Source organism: Dipodomys merriami, unplaced genomic scaffold (assembly GCF_024711535.1).
Source record: "Dipodomys merriami isolate MVZ:Mamm:240054 unplaced genomic scaffold, mDipMer1.0.p SCAF_22, whole genome shotgun sequence".
In the NCBI taxonomy this organism is placed as follows: domain Eukaryota; kingdom Metazoa; phylum Chordata; class Mammalia; order Rodentia; family Heteromyidae; genus Dipodomys; species Dipodomys merriami.
The window spans coordinates 14,986,925-15,001,871 of record NW_027203604.1 but is presented as its reverse complement, the minus strand read 5'-3'; the positions used below and the strand labels follow the sequence as shown (position 1 = coordinate 15,001,871).

The window sequence follows — 14,947 nt, the reverse complement described above, 5'->3', positions numbered from 1 at the left end:
GAGGTGAAGATGGGAGGATCACAGTTCAAGGTAAGTCTGAGTAAAGTTAACCTGAAACCCTATCTAAAAAAACAGAACAGAAACACACACGCACACACGCACGCGCAGGCGGACTGGGACATGGCTCAAGTGGGAGAGGACTTGCCTACTTGCCTAGCAAGTATGATGCCCTCAGTTTAGTCCTTATAACTGGCCCTCCTCCAAAAAAAAAAAAAGTTTTTGGAGTCTTTGATCTTTTTCCCGTATTATTTTCCTTATTTAAAATTGCCTGCCTGCCTGCCTGCCTGCTTTCCTTCCTTCCTTCCTTCCTTCCTTCCTTCCTTCCTTCCTTCCTTCCTTCCTTCCTTCCTTCCTTCCTTCCTTCCTTCCTTCCTTCCTTCCTGCCTTCCTGCCTTCCTGCCTTCCTGCCTTCCTGCCTTCCTGCCTCTCTTCTCTTCTCTTCTCTTCTCTTCTCTTCTCTTCTCTTCTCTTCTCTTCTCTTCTCTTCTCTTCTCTTCTCTTCTCTTCTCTTCTCTTCTCTTCTCTTCTCTTTCTTCTTTGCTTTGCATTACAGCTTTCTGTTTGGTGTGGGGGTTCCCCCTTCTTTCTAGTTGTTTTTTTTTTTAAGGAAGAAACTGAGATTGATTCTTTTTTGGTTTTGTTTGTTTGTTTTTTGTCAGTCATGGGGCCTGAACTCTGGGTGTTATCCCTGAGCTCTTCAGCTCAAGGATATAGCGTTCTACCATTTGAGCTACAGTGCCACTTCTGGCTTTTTCTGCTTATGTGGTGTTGAGGACTGGAACGCAGGGCCTCATGCGTGCAAAGCAAGTGTTCTACCGGTATTGGGGTTCGAACTCAGAATCTTGTGCTAGCTAGGCAGGTGCTATACTATTAGAGTTATACCCAGAACCATCTGCAGGTTTTGATATATCATAATCTGTTAAATAGTCTCTCTAATTTCATTATGTTTAAACAGTATAGTGTTTTGATAGGTTGCATGTCAGATATTGGGTGCTTTCCTGTTCTCTTGCTGTTACTGACATCTGGTTTAATTCCATTATGAACTGTGAACATTGTTGGTGTCATTTCAATTCTTTTCAATTTGCTAAGGGTTGTTTAACACCCCAGGAAAATGACGGGTCTTGGGGGCGGTTGGGGGGGGCGGGGAGTGGTGTCTTGCTGTAATTGTGTGGAGTGGTATATGGGTCTCTGATATCTGTGAGGGTTGATATATTTGGTGTGTCCAGTGATCCCAGGCCTTGGCTGGCTCTGTGTCGTCATACCCCCTCCCCTCCCCTCCCTCCCCCACCCCCAGGTAGGTAGTGGGTCACCTGTCTCCCTCCAGACTGTCACTCTGCTTCCTGTGTTTGGGAGTTCTAATGTCAGAGTCCTATGCATGTAGGGCATCTTCTTGTTGAATTAACCCATTTATCTTTATATTATGGTCCCCTTTTTGGTGGCAGTGAACTAATTGCATTCAAGTCTATTTTGTCTGGTGTTAAGATAGGGACTCCAGCTGGCTGGCTAACTTCTTTTTTCTTCTCCTTTTCCCCCCCTTCCTTTCTTCTCTTCTTTCTGGCTGCCCTACCATCTTCAAATATTTTTTACTGTCTATGTTGCTGTGGCCACTGGTCAGTCACTATGGACTGGTCCCCAGTGTGTCATTAGTGTCCAGTGCTGTGTGCCACACCGATGTCTGTCCTCAGGCTTCCTGCCTCTCTGTGCCTTCCTGTCTCTTTCATTGGTGTGGTTTAGAACATTTACACTTAATGTGATCACTGTCCCATCTCTTCTTTGTTCCCTTTTTCCTATTTTTCTGCTCTTTTGTCAAAGTAACCGTTTAACAAACAACTAATGATATACCATCATCTTCCCTCTACCCTGGTCTTCCTTTATTCTGAGAGTGAGTTTGCTGGGGATGAATTTTTCAGTCTTTGTAGATCTAAAATCTCCTCATTTTTTTCATTGTCTTTTAAAGATTCTTTTACTAGGTAATAAGATTCGAAATTTATTTGTGTGTGTGTGTGTGTGTGCCATATTGGGGCTTGAATTCAAGGCCTGGGTGCTGTCCCTGAGCTTTTTTACTCAAGACTAGCATTGTACTACTTGATCCACAGCTCTGCTTTTGTTGCTGTTGTTGGTTTTGCTGGTTAATTGGAGATTATAGTCTCACAGATTTTTTCTGCCAGGGCTGGCTTGGAACCATGGTCCTCAAACCTCAGCCTCTCTCTTGAATAGGATTAAAGGGATGAGCCACTGATACTGGACTGAGGTTGAATTTTATTATCATTCAGTATTTCAACAGTCTTTCCCTCTGCTCTCCCAATTGTGTTAGGACAGCTCTCCCCCCCCACACCACTACCACCCCCCCATCCCTATTTTTTGTAGTGTCCCTCCCTCCCTGGTAGCTTTTTAGAAGTCTTTCCTTTTTCTTTTTTCTTTTCTTTTCTTTTCTTTTTGAAACTGTATCTTGCTTTGTAGCCCAGGCTGGCCTTGAACTTATGATCCTCCTGCTTCTGCCTCCCAAGTACTGGAATTACAGGTATATACCAACCTCTGATGCTTTTTCTTTTCTTTTCTTTTCTTTCTTTCTTTTTTTTTCCTTGCCAGTCCTGGGGCTTGAATTCAGGCCTGGGCACTGTCTCTGAGCTTCTTTTTCTTAAGGCTAGCACTGTACCACTAGAGCCACAGTGCCACTTCCAGCCTTTTCCATTTATATGGTACCAAGGAATCAAACCCAGGGCTTCATGCATTCTAGGCAAGCACTCTACAACTAAGCCACATTCCTAGCCCACTCTGATGTTTTTTCTTTAGCACTGGTTTTGAGCACTACCAGTGCTGCACCTTTTGAGTTTGTCATCTGTTTCTCACATTGGGCTGGTTGGGTTTGTTGGTTCTGCAGCTTCCACTTTCCACCAAGCTCAGAACCTTCTGTAGTTTCCTCCTGCCCTTCCTCCCTGTCCTCTCCTTCAGGATTCCACCTGCTTATGTTTTCTATGTAGCTATCCAATGCCTGGACGTCTCTTTTTTTTTCTTTTCTCTTCTTTTCTCTTCTCTCTCTCTCTCTCTTTTTTTTTTTTTTTTTTTTTTGCCAGTCCTAGGGCTTGAACTCAGGACCTGGACACAGTCTCTGAGCTTCTTTTTGCTCAAGGCTAGCACTCTACCACTTGAGCCACAGCACCACTTCTGGCCTTTTCTGTTTATGTGGTACTGAGGAATTGAACCAGGACTTCATGCATACTAGGCAAGCACTCTACCACTAAGCCACATTCCCAAACATGGGCCCCAGTTCACATGTGTCCTGCTCTTATTCATTTCCTTAGGTGATCCCAGTCAAGCTGTGGTTGTCTGAGACCCTTGCTGGCAACAGCTTTTCCTCCTGACAGGCTGCTGTCCATTGTGTACCATCTGCCCCTGTGATTATGCACATTTTCAGTGTCACCCAGTTTCTTGGAGCCTCACCTATGCTAAAAGGTTCATGGCCCCTGGCTGTGGGCAACATTGCATCATATCTTGGTCTGCTTGCAGATTGAAGGTGGAGGAACTAGAGAGGGAGCGGAGCAATCTGGAACAAGAAAAGAATATGCTGGAGATGCAGTTGGAGAGGCGCACCCTGCAGGTAGGCATGCCCACCTCTCCTGCTGGCTCTTTCCCCTGCACCCTCACTCATACCTGGTGGGAGTGCTTACAAGGTCTGGCAGGACAACTGGCTGTGCTGATCATCAGCCCCTTCATCCCAGGGTCCTCCTCACACTCCTAGTTTCTCCCGCTCCTCTGTGTGAACCACAGCGCCTGTTGGCTTGGATGCCTGGTATGCAGAAATTGGGGTCACAGATATGGAGCCCTGAGAGGTGTGCCTCCACACCAACAGCACCTACCTGCCTTGAGATCTTATGCTGCTGTCTGTATAGTTTCTCTTGACTTTCTCTTTCCTTTCATCCCCTTGATTTACACGGTTCTAGGGCAGGAAACCCACAGTCTGAGATGCCCAGTCTCTAGACAGGCCATTGATTTTATCTTGGCACCTATTAGAGGCAATCAAATCTCGTTCCTATCACTGATCCCAGTGACAGGAGAGGTGACAACATTGATGAAGTGAGATGCTTGAAGCTGCAGCTGGATCATGTGCCTGGCCCTAGGACCTGTCATCTTGTGCCATTATAATTGGGCCACCCTCCTCAGCTGAGGGCTACTGGCGGTACGTCCTCACCACCATAGAGCTCAGCACCACATCAGGATGGAGTGCCGAGCATCTTGCTACATAACTAGGTGGGTAGAGCCCAAGCTCTGGCTTGATGAACCTGAACCTTAACAGATTTGGGTGCAGCATTTCCCTACCAGAGCTGCTTATCTTTTGGCTGCTTCTGGCCTTCCAGACCTTTTTACAGGTCTGGAATCTAGAGAGAGATTGTTGAGGAATAAATGAGTGAGAAATGCATATGGACTGTGCTTTGCACTTAGAAATATTAGGTGCAGATGGGGTGCTATGGGGCTCTCACTTGCATACCCCAGGCTCGGTCACCTGGTGTCCTATCTGCCCCATATAACTTGGAATGAGAGGGCACTAGTGAGATCTCTTGTGACCCTCCAGAACTCCCAGGCTGGGCTTCTGCCTGGGAGGCCATGGCGCCATTATTCTGTGTCCATAGCTGTTTTCTTGTACTTAGGTTTCAGCACCTGCATGAAAACATGTGGCAATGGCTGCACAGTGCTGAGTGAACCTCTGATGGTACCCAGAGTATGGCTAAGAGGAGCATGGAGGGCTGGGCCAGGTGGGCCTGGATGTTTCAAGTGTGTGATGACTGAGAGCCCAGCTCAGGATGGCAAGGTGACCATGCCCATTGGTTTGGGGGCATGAGGTTGGTGGGAGGTCAAAACTGCTCTGGAAGTGGGTTTTCCAGAGCCAGATTAGGAGTAGGTTGCACAGGCCCCTGTGGGAAGCTCAAGCTGCCCTGTGGCACTTGGCTCATGGTGGCAATGGCCTCTTATACCTATTTTCCAGGCCAGAGTTGTTTGTAGTCCTTTAGTTCACCTTCCTCCCAGACCTGGAATCCACAGCAGGAGGTCTCTGACGTGAGTCCTGCACTTCCAACTTCTCATCTCCCCTTGCCAGCACTGGAGTTTAGCCAGCCTCCATAAAAGGCACCATCCAGGTCTAAATGGACATCTCCATGGTGGGTGGGGCAGACAAGATTCCCCCTGAACTCCTAGCCTGCCCTTCTTCATCTCTCATGCCTGCCATCAGTCACCTCATGTCCTATCTGCCCCCACATGACTTGGAATGAGCATGTACTAGGAAGAACTTGGGGTGGGAGGCAATGGGTCTACAGGTAGGCACCCTGGCAGCTGACCAAGTCCTGGGCACTGGAACTCTCATTCCCAAGTCTCTGTCCTCAGCACAAGGACCTCATGCTGGTTGTAGCTGTGCTCTTCTGGACTGGGTCTGCTCTGTGCGTCCAGCTGCAGTTGTGTCCAGAGCAGTGACAGGTTTTTCACTCAGGATCCAGCTAACCTGCAGATGGCATTAATCACCAGTAGTAAGGGTTAATTTCTGTCTGATTCTGACATTGGAACTGAATCCCTCCTCATCCCACTACTTAGTGCATGAAGAGCTGTGGTCTGAGCACTGATGACCGTGGAGGCCATGGGTTCTGCTCAGCCCATGTCCCTGACTGAGGGAACTGGAGGAGCTGACTGATGGATCAGCCCAGGAGGAATGGGCAGTGGGTGGGAAGAGACTCAGACACAGGGCTTGGCAGGGCCCTCCCCCACTGGATGGGCTTGGGCCAGGTAAGGTTAGAGTGGCAATACACCCATGAGGGAGTCTGAGGCCATATAAGGGGTTCACTAGTGCTTGTGTCTGTCTGCTGACTCCTTCTGTCTTCATCATTGAAGGCAAAACCATTATATGTCCTCGTTACATCTGTCCTGACCGTGTATACCTCAGGACCTCAGAGAATAGCCAACATTATGGGTGTTGGCACAGTGGCTTCTCCAGGGTGCCTGTTCATGGCACCTGATGCCAATCAATCCTGACACTCTGTACAGACCTAGTATGTGTAGCCCAAAAGGTCCCAGGATATGATGAAGGGACTGCTGAGTTCCCTAGACATGCTTGATTAGTATCTAGTTCACCCAGTAGTCTTCCAGGAACACTCCCTCTGCAGCTCTGCCTCTCTTGCATCCCTACCTTCCTACATCCCTGTTCTCTCCTACTACACCCTTTTTTACAGCTCCTCTACACAATCCTTCCTTCCTTCTTTCTGGAGGAGAGTTGCTCTAAGTTAGCGCTTCAAGGAAGATTGATTAAAATCAGCTGCAGTTTGACTTAATTGGGAACATATGCTTGGAGAAGGAGCTGGACTAGTTAGAATTTTTTGTAATTAGTTCACAGCTGGTTGGCAAAGAAGCAAAACTCCGGTTACTACTTGGATCTGATTATGTGGGCATATTCGGGTGTTCAGGGAGACAGGTCACTGCCAGGGCTGGTGTGAGGGCTGGTTATGGTGACATTCTGGTTATCCCAAAGGTCGCTGGCTATTTGCACACTGACCAGAGATGACCTGTGTGCATTTATTTCTAGCATAGTGAGTGGATGGGAAGGGGTAATAGGCCCAGTCAGGTGGATGACAAACTCAGGCCCCCTTCCATGCTGTCAGAGCTGCACAGAAACCCACTAATGATTGGAAAACTGATTAACTCAACCCTCCCTTTTTAAGGCAGATAAGTTTGAGCATGTGGCATTGTTCTCAAATAGTGAGATTAGGCAAAGCCTGTAGTTCCAGAGCTACAGCCCCTAGTCAGCAGTTACACAGCTACTGGAGCAGCTGCAGGGGCAGGACCATGAGAGATGCCATCCTTGTCCCTGTCCCCAGGCCTGTAGTGCACAGCCGCTGACCCTCCCTCCCCACTCCCCTTGTACCAGTTCTGGCAGTGCTGATGTCCTTCCGATGTCCCTGATGGGCCTCCTGTGCTCCTCCTTATAACAGATGTGCAAGGGGCCTTCAACACCTGTAGCAGGTCATGGCCATCAGGCTCCTTCTGGGCTTGGACATTTGGGCTTTCCCCACAGGTTCTTTGCAGATGTGTTTGAAAGGAGGTCCCTTCACATCCCACAAGCCAAGATGTTGCTACCACCATGACTGTGACCCCATGGCCTTTGTTGTCATATATTGGCAATCGGAGCCATGTTTCTGGGTTTGTGCTTCTGATGGTCTAAGCCTTGCGACTGTGGAGGCCTGGGGAGAGGCCAGATGCTAGCAAGTCCTGTCAAGATTTCACACTGTCCTGATACAGAGAGCTTGTCTGTGAAATGGCCCATGTGATGAGTGAGGTAGAGCACACTGCACACCCCTGGCAGTGCATCAGTGCCCTCTTGGCACCTTACCTTCACCAGGCCTGGTGCCCCAGAGTTTCATCATGAGCATGTTCAAGCATACAGACATAGGCCCATTTGCCCACCACCTCTATTCTGCCTGGTACATTCACTAGCTGCTTCCTGACATCACTCCCCATCCCTCAGTCATCCATCAGTCCATTTTATTCTCTTGATGTATTTGAAAGCAAATTGCAGACATCTGTGTACTTCCTCTAAAGACTTGGACATGCGCGTAATTAGCAGAATTCATCTCTGGGATTCTGAAGCCTGTGCCCCCACTGCCCACAGTGTTACCTCATCATAGTGCTTATTCACACAGGCTGGGGGTCGGGGCAATGGAACCTCCAGCTCTGCCCTATCCTCCCTCTGGCTAGGGCCCACCTGAAGCACTGCTCAGGAAAGAGTCCAGACGAGCTGCCCAGTGACATTTAAATAAGTATGTCTTTTTTGGAAATGGAGTGGGTAGAAAATTGCTGGGTTCCCTTAAGCAGAAAGCTCCCTATGCCTGGTGACATCCCTGCTTCTGTCTGCATCACAGGCAGCAGTGTGGTCTCATCACAGCCTCTGGGTTAAAGCTCACAGCTTCCCCTTCTTCTCTCTTCCCCTCTTCATGTTGCCTTACCTGCCCCCTTCATGCCTGCCTGTGACAGCCCCTCCAGGAGCCCAACTGGTCCCTCACTACAGGCTGCAGTCCTGCCTGTAACACCTTTCCTCAAAGTTTGAAACCAGCCTCCAGTCACACCTGCCAGGAGCTCCAAGGCTCCCAGAAGCCCTCACTCCCTGGTGCTTCCACTGTTGAACTCTCAGCTACTGATAAGACAGCTGCCATTCTGAAATACTTTTACAGACCAGCTACTGGGTGAGCCCCTGAAGATGCCTGAGATGCCAGCTCCCCCTCTAGGCCAGGAGATGCTGGGCAGCCTCCTGATGCCTTGCAGTATCACACCACTTCCACTGTGTTAAAGGTCAGAGAAATAGTTGACCTGCCACACTGCAAGAAGGTGACAAAGCCAGAATCCAGACATCACTACCTTAAGTCAGGTCTCAGGGTGTCCTCCCAGGTATGTCTTGGGAAGTCCCTGTCTCTGTTGGCTCCAATTGGCCTTTCTTTTTTTTCTTAAGTGTCAGGAATGTCTGTCAAGACCACAGAGCCACTTCCTACCTCCACCCCCATATGGAGTGCCCTCCTGACGCTATCCTGTGTCTCAGCCATAGCCAAATCCACACTTCCTAGTCTCTGCTGGCCTCTGCATGTGACCCCATTTCACCTGCCCTATAGACTATATGCAGAGGTCAGTGTGGGCAGCAACCACACCTGATCTGATTTGGACTCTTCACTAGGGTTATATGAAAAGTGATTAGACTTCATATCTTCCCTGGGTTCCCACTCCAGAATACTGCTGTTACTTTTTCCATTGGAATGTGATACCTATGTGTTTGTGAATTTAACTCTGGGTACTGTTGTTTTTATGACAGTGGATCTTCCCTTCAGCTGTCCTTGTACTGTGTGCTATTTACATATGAACCCTGGGCCCAGGAGTTGCTGTGCAGCCTCCTTTTTGGTGGCTGTGCGCATATAAACCTTCCATTCAGAGTAAAGATAGGTGCATGCTCAGCCCCACACTGGGCAGAGCTGGGCTCAGAATCTCAGCCCAGCCTTGCCACCCATGCCTGCTTTGCAGATGTTTATGTAAAATAAGACATTCAGGAAGGAAAGAAAGTCCAGACCCACTGAGGTGAGCTCAGGCTGTTCATGTTTATTAACGCTGAAGGCTAAAAAAAGCCAGTTCGCTGATGTGCATTTGTGTGGTGAAATTTCCACAGGCACTGATTTCTTTTGATTTTTTTTTTTTTATAAGAAGAATGGCGTGCTCTGCATATTAAGCCCTATCTCATCTCTGGGTGTCACCTCCTGGGAAGCTCAGGCCCTTGGGCCTACCATCCTTCAGGCACTGGCTAGCTCTTCGTGCTGGAGCAGCCAGTGTGCAAGGGCCTCATCCTCCTTCCTTGACATTGTGGTCCCTCTGAGTCCCAGCTATGGGACTCTTGGGCCCCCTGACTGCCATTCAACCCCTTGCATATCAAATTGTAGCTAGGTAGGAACAGAGGTAATCTGGCAAGCCCACAGGACATCTGAGGGTCCTGCTGTGTGGTACCTCATACCTGTCAGTAGCCCTAAGTCCAGTTGCCTCCCTGCCACCTGCACAGAAGACCCAGAAAACAGGTGGCATGGTGTGTAGCCAGTGGCCACAGGACAGTGCTCAGAAATTTTGCACTTACTTTCAGTGGCTCCTTTCCTCATGTCCATGTGGTCCTTGAGAAAGTTTTTGGTAAGAGATGAGGAAGTTAGGGGCCCATCACTGCCAAAGCCCAACATCGCCCTAATTATCGTTTTTAGGTGAGGTGAGTATCTTACAGCAGATCACATGTCACCTTAAAGCCAGGGCATGATAAATAGCAGCACAGATGGTCTGATCTCATGAATGCCCACCTGTGCTGTCCTCACTGGGAAGGTGAAGAAGGTAGCGTGTTTTAGAGGGAGCAGCCTCCATGGAGCACTGTGCAGTAGGCAGTACTTGGCATCCTTATCTATCCATGTTAGAAGCAAGTCAGTGGGGCCCTATGAACTCCCAGGGCCTGGTGCTCTGTTCAAGTGAAGGGATTCCTGTGGCCAGAGGGCTTGGAATCTACAGAACCAACTCTAGTGCTGCAGACAAAGCACTTGATTCCAGAAATGTCTCATGGGCTGCCTGGTGTCCCCTGTGGGACACCTTTGTTTAACCAGATGGTCAGCCAATCTACTCCCCAAGTACAAGGACTCTTGCAAATATCACATTTTCTTTTCACAGAAGCATGGAGCAGACCTAAGGGCTGTGGGCAGATAAGTGGCTGCATAAGGTGACGCTGTAAAAAGCAGTGAAAATGGCACATGCTGCATTGTGCATGAAACTTAAGGACAGAATGCTAAGAGAAAGGAACCAGTCACAGAGAACCAATGCTCTAGGATTCCTCTCCCTAGAACATCAGATTCCTGGGGGATGCAAGATCTGGGCAGAGAACAGGGGTCAATATTTAGTGGATTCAAAATTCCCATTTGGAAAATGAGAACATTGTGGAAGATAGATACTGGTGACAGCTGCATCGTGTAAATATGCTAACGCCACTGAACTGTCCACTTAGAAATGATTAAGATGGAAATTTCATGTGCTGTGAATTTCACAATTTTAAAAAGCAGCAGCTTTGTATGGAAGCTCCTGGGATAACTGAGACCCTGTAGAAGATGGTGGCTCCTAGCATCTATGCTGTGGGGATCTGGGCTGCCCCTCTTTGGCCCTGCACTCACCAGCTCTTAGCCAGATGCAAGCAAGGTGGCTGGGGCAGCCATTTGTTCTCTAAGGAGCAGCTCACATGAGCAGAAGATGCCTGATTACCAAAGCTTCTCCAAGTCTACCCAACCAGGGGCCTGGCTCACTGAGCCCTAGGGCAACCTGGGCCATAGTCCAGCATGCATAAGCACAGATTACCTACCTTCTCCCCCCTCCCCTCCCTCCAAGAATGTGGATCCCAGTGCCTGCTGCTAGCTCTGCCTGAGCTGTGGTAGAAAAGCCCAGTTTGATGTGAGCACCGTTATATATTACAGACTGTGATAGACAATTTGCTCCAGGAAAGTTAGAATGAACTTGTGACTTTAAATGAGCATCATTATTCCACAATACTGTGAATTTCCGGAAATTATGTAATCACTTAATCACAATCAAAAAAAAAAAAAAAGAACCTCGGGGAAGGGAGGGAGGGAGGGGATGGTAGGGGGAAAACAATGGAGGGGGTAACAATGTTCAAGAGGAAGTGTACTCATTACCTCACTCATGTAACTGTAACTCTCTGTATAGTATCTTTACAATAAAAAAATTTAAAAAAAAAAAAAAAAAGAAAAGCCCAGTTTGGACAGGACATGGATGGGCTTGGAGCTAGGACCAATCGCTGCCCCCATTTCCTCACATTTCCTGCCTCACTTGGAATTTGCCAAAGCTCCTACCAGCACAAGCCACTCTATAGGGCTTAATGGTTGCCATGGGAGCCATGAAGGTGGGGGGAGTTGAGTGGTTCTGGCCTGGGGTCTGGGTTGTGAAAGCTGGTTCTAAACCTGAGTGGCTACCACCCAGCCCTTCCAAATATATAAGTCTTCCTTCCACTTTGTAAGTCTCCTAGTCCTGGGCAAGCCACAGGTAACTGCAGTACCAGTGGTTGGCTGTGCTGGTTGTCCTCATCTGCTGAAAGCTGAGGTCAGGAAGTGTGATGAGAACATGTGGGTCATCAAGGGGCATAGGGCATGTGGGAGATACAGGCCCCTGTGGGAGTGGTTTCAAGCTTGTTTCTCTGTCCAATCCCAGTCTCTACTCACACAGCCATGCATGGTTCGTTAGCAGGATGGCTGCATTTGTGGCTATCAATGAGATCATGGTCATCTTCAGCTCTAGACAGCCCAAGGCCAACATCAGGGTCCTGAGCTCCTACCAGGCTATAGCTGGTAGAGCTGAGTCCCAGCTCCTTCTACCACTCTGTCCAGACTGCCTGAACCTGTGGGAGTGCTGAGATAGGCGCCCAAATACAGACAGGAGAGGAGGGATTTTTCCCTCTTTCTCACAGGAGGCAGAGGAAGTAGTGTGGATCCGGGACATGGAAACCACTCCAGCAGCCTCTAGCTCTGTCACTGCCGGCAGATCTCTGAAGTCCAGATCCTCCCCTGGGGTGGTGTTCTCATGCCACAGCTACCGTGATGATGGTAGGCACAACTCAAGCACATGGCACTATGTGTATTACGAGGGAGGCACTACAAAGCTGTGGCCATGGGATGCAATATGGCTTTGCTAGCTCTGGGATTCTTCTGGTTTCTGAGCTTGTTAGAAGGTAAATAGATCAAACAGGTTTTTGCTAAGATAGTAAAGATGAGGGGAACAGGGGACCTACAGGTACCTGCAGGTTACCAGAGGGGCCCTTTGAGGCACATGAGTGCCATGGCCAGGGGCACTGGGCTCTGTGCAAGTCAGGCCTCATGCACCTCCTGTCCTCACTGCCAGTGCCTACTTTCTGCTCTGCCATGCTACTGTGAGCCAACAGGGGGTAAGTTTTCACTGTCTTTTTCAAGGGCCTGATTTTGTACTCAGTGCTTTATCAAGAAGGTTGCCTGACGCCTTTTGGTTCTCAGAGATGTTTTAGGGAAGGCCTGGTTCCTCAGAGTGGAACTGAAGATGGACCAAGGTCCTCTGCAAGTGGAGCCACCTAGGCACATGAGCAGAGGGGAACATGGCTTTCAGAGCTAGCGCTTCAGCTTGTGCTCTCCTAGGACCCACAGGCATCACTGCAAAGCTGTCATGGACCTTGGTCTTATATCTGCTGACCTGTTTGGTTTTGCTGAGACCCTGGTGGGCTGCACAGTAGTACCCTTTGTGCAGATGAGCAAATTGAGGCTCAGAGGAAATTGCCCTAGTTGTCTCAGAAGCAGCACACATCAGGATGTGTTTGAGGCAGTGGAGTGCTAGAGCAACTGGAGTCTTAAAATTCAGCCCAGGGCTGTCCACGTACCCCAGAGGGTCACAAAGGCTCTTATGACAGCTGCCTAAGGCCACCCCTCTTCCCCTGCCTATCTCTATGTCACTCTTTCCTTGGGAAGTTGTTGCTGACAAAGCTTGCACCCCAGGATCAGAGATGGTACAGAGTTGAGGCCAGGTTTTGGCATGAGTTCCCCCTATGATTCCTAAAAGAACATCCAGATCCTCCCTGGCTCCCCTTGCCTGTCATGGTCATTGTCATAGTCTGGGTTTGGGTGTTCCATGGGGTCCATGCTGGCTGAATCTGTCCTGTCCTATGCTCTGGTTGGACTGTCTAAGGCTAGGCCCTTCTGGTCCTCTTGCCCTAGCCTTACCCACCTCTCCTAGCCACACCCTCCTTGGACCTTGCTGTGAGTTGCCAGATTGGGCTTTGGTTTATGCAGTTAGGGAGGCCACACAGTGGCTGGCAGGATCAGGAGGGCTGGGCTTTTGGCCTGTGCCTCTTTGGCCCAGCTCTGCCCCTGCCCCCAGACCCAGCAGGCAACTGAAAGCTGCCTGCCTCTTGTTGCCGAGCTGTTTCTTTCAGCCAGGAGAAGTATTGATTTAGTTTTGAGGCCGGATGATTTATAAATATGCATGAGGATTGGCAGTTATTTAACTGTGCTTTTTAATTCTCCTCGCGTTGCTGCCTCTTTCCAGCAGGGTCTCTTGATATGCGAGTCAGGCACCGGGTGGCAGGCAGCCCTCCCTCCCAGCTTGCTGCCTGGACTTTCCCAGGGGCAGTTGGGCCCGGGGCAGCTACCTCCCAGTGGCCACTGAGGGCAGAAGGCCCATATGGCAGCAGGTACACCTGTAAGATCAGGTAGACTCATCCTGATCCTGGTTCTTGAGGAAGAAGCAAATCTTTAAAGAGCTAGTCGAGCCCTATCACTAGAAACCATCACAAGTGAGGGATAGAACTTAATCCTGTAGCAAGAGAAGTGAAGCAAGTTCCCCCTGTATATCTACAACCTATAGGTCCCAGGATGCAGACACTGAGAGCAGCAGCTAGGCATCTCAGTTCTGGGGAACTTTAACAAGAGATAGAAGCCTATAGAAAGCTGGGCACCCCTGGCTCACATCTGTAATCCTAGCTACTCGGGAGGCTGAGATCTGAAGATTATAGTTTAAAGCCAGCCTGGGCAGGAACTCCATGAAACTCGTATCTCCAATTAAGCACCAAAAATAAATAAATAAACCAGAAGTGGTGCTGTGGCTCAAGTGGTAGAGCACTAGCCTTGAGCTAGCCTTGAGCAAAAGAAGCTCAGGAACAGCATCCAGGCCCCAAGTTCAAGCCTCAGGACTGGAACACCACTGGGCTGTCCTGGGCACCTTGTTTTGGAGAAGGAACATGGCTTCATGTGTCCTGGGACACATGGTCTGTGCTTGCTGGGCCCCCTATGGGGATCCCTCTCAGTGATAACTGTCCACAGGTGTGGTCCAGAAGAAGCAGAACAGAGGGTAGACTTGCCAGTGGTCAAATTGTGGCCCCTGCCCTATCTTTTCCACCCCCCCTTGCCCACTGGTTGCCTGTTCTTATTTAGCTGCCGTCATTAGCAGAAAATGTCAGCTCGCTCGCTCACTCGGCAAGTGAAATGTTTTTGTTTAGTCAATAATTGCACCACTGCATCAAAGGAAGGTCCCAAACTTTTTCTTTTGAGATTCTCGTCAGTGTCTCAACAGTTTTCTCAGCTGTGAATCAAACAAGGCAGCAAATTTTAGCAGAAGATTACAGCCATTTTTCCCCTTTCTTCCTCAAAGCTGTCATCTAGCAGCAGATTTCAGCAAAGTTGTTCACTCTCTCCCATCTGCTCATCCTGCACAGTGCCAGCCCCCTGGACAGCGCTCCTTCATGCTGGCACCAGCACGCCCTGGGCCCACAGTAGGGGAGCAGTGTGCCTGGAGAGAAGGCAGTGCCTCTTCTCCTGTGGCTCTGGCTGCCAGGAATGGGGCCTTGTTGACCTCCTTTCAGTGGCTCCATTGCCTCTACTGGGAGATGGCT

The 14,947-nt window shown here is 49.2% G+C and overlaps 1 protein-coding gene across 2 annotated transcripts in view; it reads left to right on the top strand.

The window, feature by feature from the left end:
- The window catches only part of Mad1l1 (mitotic arrest deficient 1 like 1), a 313,118-nt gene that overhangs the window by 208,530 nt on the left and 89,641 nt on the right, over positions 1–14,947 (top strand). For both annotated transcript variants that reach the window (XM_070033421.1, XM_070033422.1), the window contains exon 15: positions 3,508–3,598. In XM_070033421.1, coding sequence (XP_069889522.1) covers positions 3,508–3,598 — 91 coding nt within the window. The remainder of the gene's footprint in view (positions 1–3,507; positions 3,599–14,947) is intronic.